The 10,493-nt window shown below is 59.3% G+C and overlaps 2 protein-coding genes across 3 annotated transcripts; both read right to left on the reverse strand.

The window, feature by feature from the left end:
• Positions 1-309: 309 nt before the first annotated feature.
• LOC102944799 (lens fiber membrane intrinsic protein) lies at positions 310-2,811 on the reverse strand. The gene is made up of 4 exons (XM_007072469.3): positions 2,595-2,811; positions 1,841-1,990; positions 1,325-1,459; positions 310-1,012 (listed from the first exon to the last, which is right to left on the reverse strand). Exons 1-4 carry the CDS (start codon positions 2,767-2,769, stop codon positions 951-953), a joined length of 522 nt encoding a protein of 173 aa, XP_007072531.2. The 5' UTR covers positions 2,770-2,811; the 3' UTR covers positions 310-950.
• Positions 2,812-4,072: 1,261 nt separating this feature from the next.
• C24H19orf84 (chromosome 24 C19orf84 homolog) lies at positions 4,073-9,448 on the reverse strand. 2 transcript variants are annotated; one of them, XR_006287327.1, is made up of 3 exons: positions 9,351-9,448; positions 6,540-7,878; positions 4,073-5,872 (listed from the first exon to the last, which is right to left on the reverse strand). XR_006287327.1 is itself a non-coding variant. In XM_043535176.1 (2 exons), the coding sequence occupies exons 1-2, from the start codon at positions 9,383-9,385 to the stop codon at positions 6,681-6,683; spliced, it is 1,233 nt and encodes a 410-aa protein (XP_043391111.1). In that variant the 5' UTR covers positions 9,386-9,448; the 3' UTR covers positions 4,075-6,680. The 2 variants fall into 2 exon arrangements, 1 of the variants encoding a protein (XP_043391111.1); XM_043535176.1 differs by having other exon boundaries at positions 4,075-7,878.
• Positions 9,449-10,493: the final 1,045 nt, after the last annotated feature.

Raw genomic sequence — 10,493 nt, forward strand, 5'->3', positions numbered from 1 at the left:
AATATTTAAACCAGTTTAATACCGCTCTGGCACTTGAGACAGTGTAAGTTGCTTTCAAGGATCTTTCCTGCCTTTGACCAAAAAACAAGGAAATTAAAAAATTGTTTAAAAAACATTGCTGGGATTTCAGAGGTTTGAACTACAAACGCTGCCAAGTGGTTTAAAACCGCTTTAGGGTTTGAGGCCCTTCAAACAAAGGGTTTCCAAGCATGACTAGTGCTTTTGTGGGTAGAAATCAACGCAGGAACAAACCGTTTTAAGGACCTTTATTCTTTGTCTTTAAAAAAAGAAAAGAAAAACCAGGGAAATTCAATGCATAAAACTTTGTTAAAGGCAAACATCAGAGCTGCCTGGCCAAAGACACAAAACTTTAAAACTACACTTCCTGCTGCTATGTAGTCTTAGCTCGCGCTACTCAGGAGGGGCATGGAGGTAGGGAGAAATTTCTGAGCAGTTGTAACTCCAGGGGCCAATTTAATTTCACAGCCCGTCTGCTTATCAATCAAAGCTACAGCACAAGTTCACTCCGCACAGGTGCTTGATATTTTAAGTCCGGTTCTAAAGGAAGGATGGTCCTGCCGGGAACTCAGGACACCTGGGTTCCAATTCCCAGCACTGCTGCTGTGTTCCTGTGTGACACTGGGCAGGTCAGTCCCTCTCGCCGTGCCTCAGTTTCCCCTAGGCTGTAAAATGTGGGGTAATCGATGCTTCCCTTTGTCTGATTTGATTCTAACACAATTGGGGGCAGGGGGCTGGCTCTGGTTACATCCGGCACCGAGTGCCAAAGGAGGAAGCTGGCCTGGAATCCGATGAAACGAACGAAGGGCGTTTTCTATGGGGATGTCCCATTGCGGCAGGTTGCTGGAAGGCTGGGGGTGGGAAATGGCGAGGTATCACTCGCCCCAGGAGTCAGGTGTCTATCGATTCACTGCGGCGCCATCACGCAGGGTTTAACGCGTCTCAGCCACGCGCTGGCATCCGTGCATCCGATACGCGCACATGTAAAATATCCCTGCGAGGGGGAGAGAGGGGCTGTTTAACAGCACTGAAGAGTCAGGACTCCTGGGTTCTCTGGGAGGGGAGTGGGGTCTAGTGGTTAGAGGAGGGGGGCTGGGAGCCAGGACTCCTGGGTTCTATCCCTGGCTATGAGAGGGGGCTACTGGTCAGAGCCAGGGCATTCCTGGACAGTGAGTGTGGAACAAGGGATTGGATGAGGAGAAAGGTCTCCTATTGCCACCCCCAGAGGGGAGAGGCCCCATTGCCCCCCACCCCCACCCCGGGGCTGGATGGGAGCTGGCGCCCCCTAGAGGAGAAGGGCCTGTACCTGCGAAGAAGGTCATGAGCAGGGCGACCCAGCCCAGGATGTAAGACCAGGAGAAGCGCCAGTCCCCGAACCGCTTGCCCAGGAAGTTGACGGTAACGCCGGTGTAGACAGCCATGGCCAGCAGGACGAAGAGCGCTGGAGGGGTTGGGGCAGAGAGACTGATGGCAGGACAAGAGGCCAGAGAAACCTCTACACGCGTGGGAAGTGGAACTAGACCACATGCCCCTCCCAGAGCCGGGAGAGAACCCAGGTGTCCGGGCTCCCAGCCCCTCCCCCCCCGCTCTAACCACTAGACCCCATTCCCCTCCCAGAGCTGAGATAGAACCCAGGCGTCCTGGCTCCCAGCCCCTCCCCTCCCGCTCTAACCACTAGACCCCATTCCCCTCCCAGAGCTGAGATAGAACCCAGGCGTCCTGGCTCCCAGCCCCTCCCCCCCGCTCTAACCACTAGACTCTGCTTCCCTCCTTGTGTCTTGGTGGCCAGCTGGGGTCCCCGCGGCAGTGGGAAGACACTTACTGGAGACGAAGAACGTTATCCCGGCAGCGAACGACCGGTTGAATCTCTCGAAGGTGGATGGGTGGGCGAAGGACACGATCCCCGTGATGATTCCAGCGAAACACGACAGGGCAGAGAGGATCATGAAGGCCCGGGTGGCGTTCCAGTAGGCTAGAGTGGCGAGGAGAAAACACTCAAAACCGCTCCTGTTTAGAAGGGGACGGCTCGCCCGGCACACAGATGCAGCCACCTCTGGGCAGGGCAGCTGGGCAACAGCCACATGTAACTCTGCATGGGGCTGGCTCTGCTGGCACAGAGATGAGGCTGCCCCTGGGGCAGGACAGCTGGGTAACAGCCACACATAACACTGCACAGGGCTGGTTCGCCCGCTGCGGAGATGCAGCCACCTCTGGGGCAGGGCAGTTGTGGAACAGCCGCACATAACACCACCCGGGGCTGGTTCGCCGGGTGCTGAGATGCAGCCACCTCTGGGGCAGGGCACAGTGGCTGGTTAATTCACAACAATTCAGTACAGTTGAAGAGGGGAAGGAAATGAAAGTCTCAGCTGGAGGGAGGATTTAGGGAAGCCGAATGGAATCGCCCCAGCTGGGGTTTGGCCCAGATCCAGGGGTTCAAGTCCTGCCTCTTGGAGGAAATGCTAGGACCTCTGGGAGGGCCCCCGAGTGCCACCCTGGGGCATCAGGGCCAGCCGTGCCTGCCAGGGGAGAGCCCCCACCCCGCTCCCTGCAGCACAGCGCCCCCTAGTGGTCCTTACCAATGTTCTCCGTCTGCATGTAGCACTTGCCCATCAGACAGTAGCGCCAGAGGCCCTGGTTGGCCAAGGCCCCCTGGAGCCGGTACTGCACCCAATAGTCAGTGGCCGTGCAAACCACCAGCAGGATGTTCCCGACCGAGGCGCAGAAAAGACCCCCTGCCATGAAGCTGTACATCCTGCCTGAGCCTGCAGACAGCACGAAGCCGGTTAGAGTTGGGGGCTGGGAGCCAGGACTCCTGGGTTCTGTCCCTGGCTCTGGGAGGGGAGTGGGGTCTCGTGGGTTAGGGCAGTGGGGGCTGGGAGCCAGGATGCCTGGGTTCTGTCCCCGGCTCTGGGAGGGGAGTGGGGTCTCGTGGGTTAGAGCAGTGGGGGCTGGGAGCCAGGACGCCTGGGTTCTGTCCCCGGCTCTGGGAGGGGAGTGGGGTCTCGTGGGTTAGGGCAGTGGGGGCTGGCAGCCAGGACGCCTGGGTTCTGTCCCCGGCTCTGGGAGGGGAGTGGGGTCTCGTGGGTTAGGGCAGTGGGGGCTGGCAGCCAGGACGCCTGGGTTCTGTCCCCAGCTCTGGGGGGGGAGTGGGGTCTCGTGGGTTAGGGCAGTGGGGGCTGGCAGCCAGGACGCCTGGGTTCTGTCCCCGGCTCTGGGAGGGGAGTGGGTCGATAAGTATTGTAGCGGCATAACTGTGTGGGTGTCTGTCGATGTGTGAGTGGCAGGGGGTGTTTTTCAGGGCCTGTGCAGGTGCGTTTGTGTATTAGTGTAGCCAGGCCAGCGTGTGCGCGTGGTGTGGGATGGTCAGTTGGTTTGTGTCCCTGCGTATCAGTCTCTCTCTGCTCCCAGGTCACTGTGTGTGCAGGTCAGAGGGGGAGCCCCTCGGTGGGTCCCTGTGCCCCCTCTCCCCCCCCCCCCGTTGGTGCCCCCTACCTGTGCCGACCCCAGCGCCCGGCTCTCTGCTCCGCACAGCCCAGAGGCACTCACCCCTCTCCTCACCCAGCCGCCGGCAGCGATTTTGCAGAGGCCGGCAAATCCCTTAATGCCAGTGACGAGCCGGGGGGGCCACGGCAGCGACAGGTGGTTCCAGAAGGCCGGGATGTGCAGGCCCAGCACGCCCGCCCTCGGGGAGGCTCAATACAACCTGATGAGTCGGTCAGTTCCATTGAGCCTGCAGCGGCCAGGCAGGGGCCTCCCGGGGCAGCGCGGGGGAGAAGGGATCCGCGTGCCCAGGTTTCACACAGGGTCCCCTCGCCAGGTGCTGAGATCCAGGGATCCCTCGCCCAGGGCTCAAATGCAGCCACCTCTGGGGTGAGGCCCCTCCTGATACCCCTCAATTTTCTCCCTACAGGGCTAAGTGGATGCCAACCCTCCTCCTCCCCCCCGTTCCTCTCCCTGCAGTGTGGAGACACCAGCCCAGGGACGGGCTGAGTTCCTCCTGTCCCCCAAAGCAGGGAGCCAGCGGCAAAAGGAAGCCCACTGCTGCGTCTAGAGGAACTGGCCCACTGAAAGCAGGGGCAGATTTTCCTTTCATTCCTGGCACCTCTGAAGCCAGTCCCCCGGCCTGGGGCCAGATGAGAGCCGGCACCCCCTAGAAGGGAAAGGCCCCGTGTCCCATTCCCTGATCCTCTAACTTTCCAAGCAAAGTTCAGCAATATCGACTCACTGAAAACCCAACACAGCCCAAACACAAACAACACCTTTATTCACAACCGCAGAGAACTCAGCCGACGCCAGCGTGTCCTAGGCTGCATTAAATGACAGTTATTCTGAAGCCGCCCGGGGGGCCGCTCTCCGGGGTCCAATTCGAGTCCCGGCCACCGCACCCGCTGGGGGGCCCTGGCTTCCGGTCCTAGACTCCCGTCCTGAGGGATCCCATCTCGGTCCCCTTTCAAGACACAACACCCCAGAAGATCGGGGGCTATTTCTTGAGGTAAAACACACGGACCGTGCTAATGATCCCTTAAAAAAAAAAAAATAAACCAGGGACTTAATGACCCCCAAGCCCCATAACCAAAGGGGAACACTTTGCCTCTCGGATTCTAAGGATGAATGTGAAAGCATCTTCTGCTCTTAACATCCCCCCCACACACACACACCACGTGATTATCCCACAATAACGCTCACTGGTGCTCAGACACAGGCCTGTCTCATGCATCATCCGTCGGGGTCAGAAGCCGCTGCTGGAATAGACGTCACATACGCGATATCATTTCTCTCCACGATACGGAGATGCAGAGCGCCCTTGTCTTCTTGCTAAGTACAGTGTAATTTCTCTGTGCTTTATAGTAAAATGGCAAAGTTGCCCAATTGCATATCTGCACTCCCATGGACCATGCAACAAATACGTGCAATCAGCCAAATTCCCCTTTTTAACCTCTCCACAGCATACAAAGTACAGAGCCTGTCAGAGATCACAACAGCATCATTTCTGTGCAACATACATCAGATAACGCGATACAATGGACATGCAATATAGATTAAAGCGCTGAATTTCTATTAATGCACCTCTATGTCACATGTGCAACAAGTTGCATGGAAATTAAACCTCTCGATAGCAAGAGAGAGTTCTCTGGGCACTATAATTTCTCTGGGATACCGATGCAATCATCCCAATTCACTATTTTAATCTCTACACATGGCAGACACATTATTTTGGGGAGAATTATTTTGCATGTAGATCATGACAATATAATTTTGGGGGGCTCTCTATCATATATGCATGGGCTATATACATTAAACAGGCAAATGTATATGTCTTAGATGCAACAAATCAGATTGAAATTTTGTATAAACCCGTGTATAAATCTCTAGCACAAAGACAGAATTCTAGGTGCAATACGATTCCTCTGGGATACACAGCGGTGAAAATGGGGGATTCGAATGATTGCTCGATCATCAATGCAGGAAGTCAAATTCACCATTTTTTCCTTTGTATTGCACAGAAGTTATACGGCAGATATGACACATGCAACATATGCAACAAGTGAAATTCACTTTTTCAATCTCTACACAGCCGAGAGAAATTCGATTGCATATCTAACATCTAGATTTTAGCAATCAATCGACTGTACTCCGAGTTCTGGTGTAGTCAGCACAGCGACTGGCTCACCCATGTAATCAATACAGACTTCCACAGAGAGCTGAGTTCAAACTCAATCTCCCCAGAGAAACGCTTCAACGTGTTCAAATAATTCACAATCCAACTCTCTTTGCAAACACAATTTAACGCTGTCAGGGGGGGTCAACTCTAACGAGACTTCCAAACAGCCTGGCTCTTGGGGTGGCTTTAAACCTAGAAAGAAAACCACAAATCTTGAGAAATTCCAAACGTGATGATACAAAGTAAGAGCTCGGGGGCGTGTGTGTAAAAATGCACGGAATATAGATATATTTTTAAACCCAAGACTAATCTCCAGACCTTTGACATCACAAATTTAGGCCCTGACCTTGTGAAGCGAGGCAGGTCATGGCAGATCCCTGCGTGTACGCATCCACTCAATGCTAAGAACTTGACACAAACCACAGCGTTCATTTGCAGAATACGGGGGGGCTAATTTTGAGCTTCGGTTTCTAACCCGGACATACAAGCAAAGGTTCAAGTTAGTTACAAAATGATACCAAACCCCCGTGACCTGGCACTCTGGGGTAGAAGATAGGGGATTTGGGTTTGTTTCATAACCAAATCTTGGAAAGTAACAAATTCAAAGAGACAAACGCAACAGAAATCTGGCTCCATCTGTTGCTTTTTAGGCAAGCCCCCATTTCTGATCATATTTAAACCTAAATCAACATCAAAACCTTTGGACAGAGAAAGACAGGAGCTTTGGAATGGAGGATCTTGGTTAGAAGGCTTGTTGGGGCAGGTTAGGAATGGAGGATCTTGGGTAGAGGGCTAGGAATGGAGGAGGACGGATAGACCGCTGGAGGATGAAAAAGAACGGGGTTATTAACAAACCAACCCTTGGCAGAACTTGCCCCGCCCAGGGCTGCGGCCTTCGGGCTGAGCCCGGTGGGCTGGTGGCGTCAGCAATGGGTGGCCAGTTTCATGGGAGACCCGTGAGGCCCCAGCCCCCGCGGGGGGTCTTTCCGCGGCACCGGGCTCACGCACTGTCCTTGTTCTCCGGGGCGGCTCTGGAGACGTCAACGCATCCGGCCACGAAATTGCCGAGCTCAGCAGGCCTCTGGCCACTCGGGCCTCCTCCTCCTTCCGGGGGCCGTGTCCCACGTTCGGCGGCGCCTCCAGGGGGCCCTCTCCCCCGGCGCGGCTCCGAGACGGCGCTGGACCCCTCCCGCAGGTCGGAGAAGAGGTTCTGGAGATAGCTGGAGAAGAAGCTATCCTTGCTCGCTGGGCGGGGCGTTGTCCTCTCCTGGAGGGAGGCCGGTTGAACCTTCGAAGCCACTTGTGGACAAGGGGAAACCCCTGGGGCCGATTTGGGGGACTCCTCATACTCCTTTTCCCAGTCTTCTCCTTCCTGGGAAGCTGGGAGGTTGGGCTGGGAAGACCTGGCTTTCTCCAAGATGCCCCCTCGGGCGCCGGATACCCCGTAATCTGCCTCCCAGTCTTCCCTGGTGGCTTTGGCTGCCTCGGTTTCCCCTGCGCCGGACCCCCATCTCTTCGCCCCCCCATCAGACCATCTCTTCGCCCCAGCGGCATCCCACGAGCAGCCATCTTGGCTCCGCTTCCTGGCTGCATAATCCGAGCCCTGGGCTCTCCCTGGGCCCCACTGCCCCGCCTTCCGCGGGGCGGAGTCCGCCTCGCCCCACGGCCTCTGCCCCCCCCAGGGGCGAATGAAATCTTTCTGCCTCCTTGCTCGCCAGTTCTCCCCCCAGCCCCTCGGCAACGGGGGCTCTCGCCGGTCCCGTCTCGCAGAGGAGTCCTGCCAACCGCCGTGGCCCCCGGGTATCTCTTGGGAGCAGCCGGCACTGCTCTGCCCCATGGCGCCAGACCCACAGCACCCCACCCGAGCCGGCTGGGGGCCGCAGCAGTAACGTGGCTGGCACCCGCAGCCCGGGGCATGCTGGGGAGGCCCGCCCTGGCCCGTGGCCAACGCCCCGCGACCGCTGGAGAGGGGCGCCTGTGGCAAGGCTGAGTAGGCCCCCAGGAGGGCGCTGTTGAGCAGGCAGGCGAGGGCGTCCAGCCGGACGGGCACGGTGATGGAGGAGAGGGCCCCGGCCGAGGGGCGACCCAGGACCCAAGGCGTGGCAGAGACGGGGGTAGGGCAGGAGGGCATCTTCTCCAGCGCGGTCTGGTCCGAGGTGGGCGGCTCCGTGGGGCTGGGCTCGGTGGGCCTGGGGGAGCTGCGGGGGGAACGGAAAAGGGGGTCAGAGAGAGAGACACCCCACCCCCTCCAACAGGAGATGGGAATTCTGTGGAGGGGGGGGTGTTGGCCCGTGGGGGGGGGGTTGTAGGCATGTGAATTTGGGGGGCCGTGTTTGTGGGGTGACCCTGGGTGTGTGTAGGATTTGGGGGGCTGGTGGAATCCCTGTTGGGATGGGGTTCCCTGTGGGGATGGAGGGGGGCTCCTCATGGGGGGCAGTGGATGGGGTGTTTGTGGGAGGAGGTGCCCTGGCTGGGTGGGGCTGGAGGAAGGGAGACTCTTAAACTGGAAGGGGGGTTCTCATGTGGGGCAGTATCCCCTGGCTGGGGGCTGTAAGGGGGTTGGATGAGAGGCATGGAGGTCTTTGGTTGGGGGGGGATCTATGGGGCTGGAGTGGGGGTTCCCGTGGATGGAGTCTCTGGGGCTGGATGGGGGTTCCCATGGGAAACAGGTGGTCTGTGGTTGGGGGCGGGTTATGGGATGGAGGGCTGTGGATCCTTGGCTGGAGGGCCCCACTGGAAGTCTATGGGACAGAGGGGGGTCCCATGGAGGGCTGGGGGGGTCCTGCGGGGGGCTGGGGAAGTCAGGCATCTCGGGGGGGCGGTTACTGTCTGGGGGCTCCTGTTGGAGGCTGTGGGGTGTAGGAGGGGTTCCTGCCTGGGGGATCCCGTGGGGAGCTAGAAGTCCTTGGGTGGGGTGCCCCATTGGAAGTCTATGGGGCAGAGAGGGATCCCATGGAGGGCTGGGGGTCCTGTGGGGTCAGGCACCCATAGGGGGTGGGGGTTACTGTCTGGGGGGGGTCTCATGGGAGGCTGTGGGTTGGAGGGGAGGTCCCTGGCTGGGGGATCCCGTGGGGAGCTGGAGGTCCTTGGGTGGGGGGCCCCATGGAGAGACTATGGGGCAGGGGGGTCCCATTGAGGACTGGGGTATCCTGTGCAGGGCTGAGGTTAGGTATCTTGTGGGGGTTCCTGGCTGGGGGGTCCTGTGGGAGGCTGGGCATCTGTGGAGCAGAGGGGGGTCCCCTGGGGGACTGGGAGCCTATGGGGTGGAGGGGTCCCTCTGGAGGGTTCCCTGGCTGCGGAGTCATGGGGGGCTGCAGGGGTCAATGGAGGGGCTGGGAAGGATCTATGGGGTGGAGGGAGGTCCTGGCTGGAGGGGTCCCATGGGGAGTCTATGGGCTGGGGGGGGGGGTCCCATGGTGGGCTGGTGAGGTCAGGCATCGCATGGGGGGTGGGGGTTCCTGGCTGGGGCCTATGGAGCAGAGGGAGAGGCTGGGGGGGGGTTCCCTAGCTGAGGGTCCCATGGAGGGTTCGGGGGGGTCTATGGGGTGGAGGGGGGTTCCTGGGGGGGTCAATGGTGGGGAGGAGGGGTCCCTGGCTGCGGGGGCTATGCAGTGGAGGGGAGTTCCGGGGGGGGGGGCTATGGGAGAGGGAGCGGGGCCCCGCCCCTCACCCCGCGCTCCGGGCGGCCCCGCTCGGCCCCTCCATGGTCCCGGCTCCGTGGGCGGCACGAACCGCGCAGCGCCACGCGGTGGGGCGTGGCCTAGAAGGGGGAAGGGCGGAGCTTGCGGCGAGATGGGGCGGGGCCTGGAGAAAGGCTGCAGGAGCTAGGGCGGAGCTTCTTAGGAGAGGGGCGTGGCCTTGGAGCGCGAGGGGCGGGACCGGAAAATGACTGGGGGAGGGGGGGCGGTGACATAGATGGTAGGGAACCATAGTTCCCTGGGGAGGGGCTTATTGGGATGTGGGTGGGGCCTATGCCTATTTGGGGCGGGGCTTAGCGAGATGGGGCGAGAGGCTCTGCAGCTTCTCTTGCCAGCTGGGTCCCCCTGGAGTAGCTCAGACCCGCACAAAATGCGCATAGGAGATGGGGGGTGGGCTCTGCCCCACCGGCAGCTGCTCCTGGCCTGGCCACCCTGGGCTGGGGGAGGTGGCCCAGCAGCCAGGTGCTGCCTATCAGGATTAGTGGGGGGCTGGGCTAATCTGGTGGGGGGGGGGCAGCCCACTGTGGGGGAGGGAAAGGCCTGGATCAGGCCCCCAGCATGTGGAGAAAAGGATCAGGACCCCCGAGGAGGGGATCAAGCTCTGGTCAGGGGTTCGACCCTTAACACACAGCAGTGGGGGGTGGGGGGGTCCAGCGTGCAGCAAAAAGTGGGGGCAGTTCCCCACATGGGAATCTCACCTGGAACCCCCCTTTCCATCCACACACCCCCAGCCTGAGGTCTCTGGGTCAGCAGAGAGGGAAGGGGCGCCAGGCTGTCCGGGAAGGGGGTGCCAGGTGTTTGGGGGTGAACTGGGATTGGACTCCCCAAATATGGGGAACGGTGTGGGGAGAATGGTTCAAGAGGATGTGGGGTATCGGGGAAGGGAAGAGGGCATTGGGGGAGTTTGAAGGGTCTTCCTAGGGAGTATGGGGGACAGTAGGGGGGCCAGGCTAGACTGGGTCAACCCCAGGATTTAGGGGTGGGATGACCTGTCACCCTCCACCCCATCCATCCAGAGACTCCCTAAGCTATCTGGGACGATATTTCACCATAGCACCACCTAATAAGCCGCCGAGGGGCATCGGAGCCAGCCCTGACTGACAGGGGAGAGCCCC

Source organism: Chelonia mydas, chromosome 24 (assembly GCF_015237465.2).
Source record: "Chelonia mydas isolate rCheMyd1 chromosome 24, rCheMyd1.pri.v2, whole genome shotgun sequence".
In the NCBI taxonomy this organism is placed as follows: domain Eukaryota; kingdom Metazoa; phylum Chordata; order Testudines; family Cheloniidae; genus Chelonia; species Chelonia mydas.

Excerpts from the sequence above, each read along its gene's own strand:
- C24H19orf84 (XM_043535176.1), bottom strand. The coding sequence starts at position 9,385 with ATGGAGGGGCCGAGCGGGGCCGCCCGGAGCGCGGG. Across the intron at positions 7,879-9,350 it reads GGGGCCGCCCGGAGCGCGGG|CTCCCCCAGGCCCACCGAGC; the intron begins GTGAGGGGCGGG and ends TTCCCCCCGCAG.
- LOC102944799 (XM_007072469.3), bottom strand. The coding sequence starts at position 2,769 with ATGTACAGCTTCATGGCAGGGGGTCTTTTCTGCGCCTCGGTCGGGAAC. Across the intron at positions 1,991-2,594 it reads CATGCAGACGGAGAACATTG|CCTACTGGAACGCCACCCGG; the intron begins GTAAGGACCACT and ends TCGCCACTCTAG. Across the intron at positions 1,013-1,324 it reads GCTCATGACCTTCTTCGCAG|GGATATTTTACATGTGCGCG; the intron begins GTACAGGCCCTT and ends TCCCCCTCGCAG.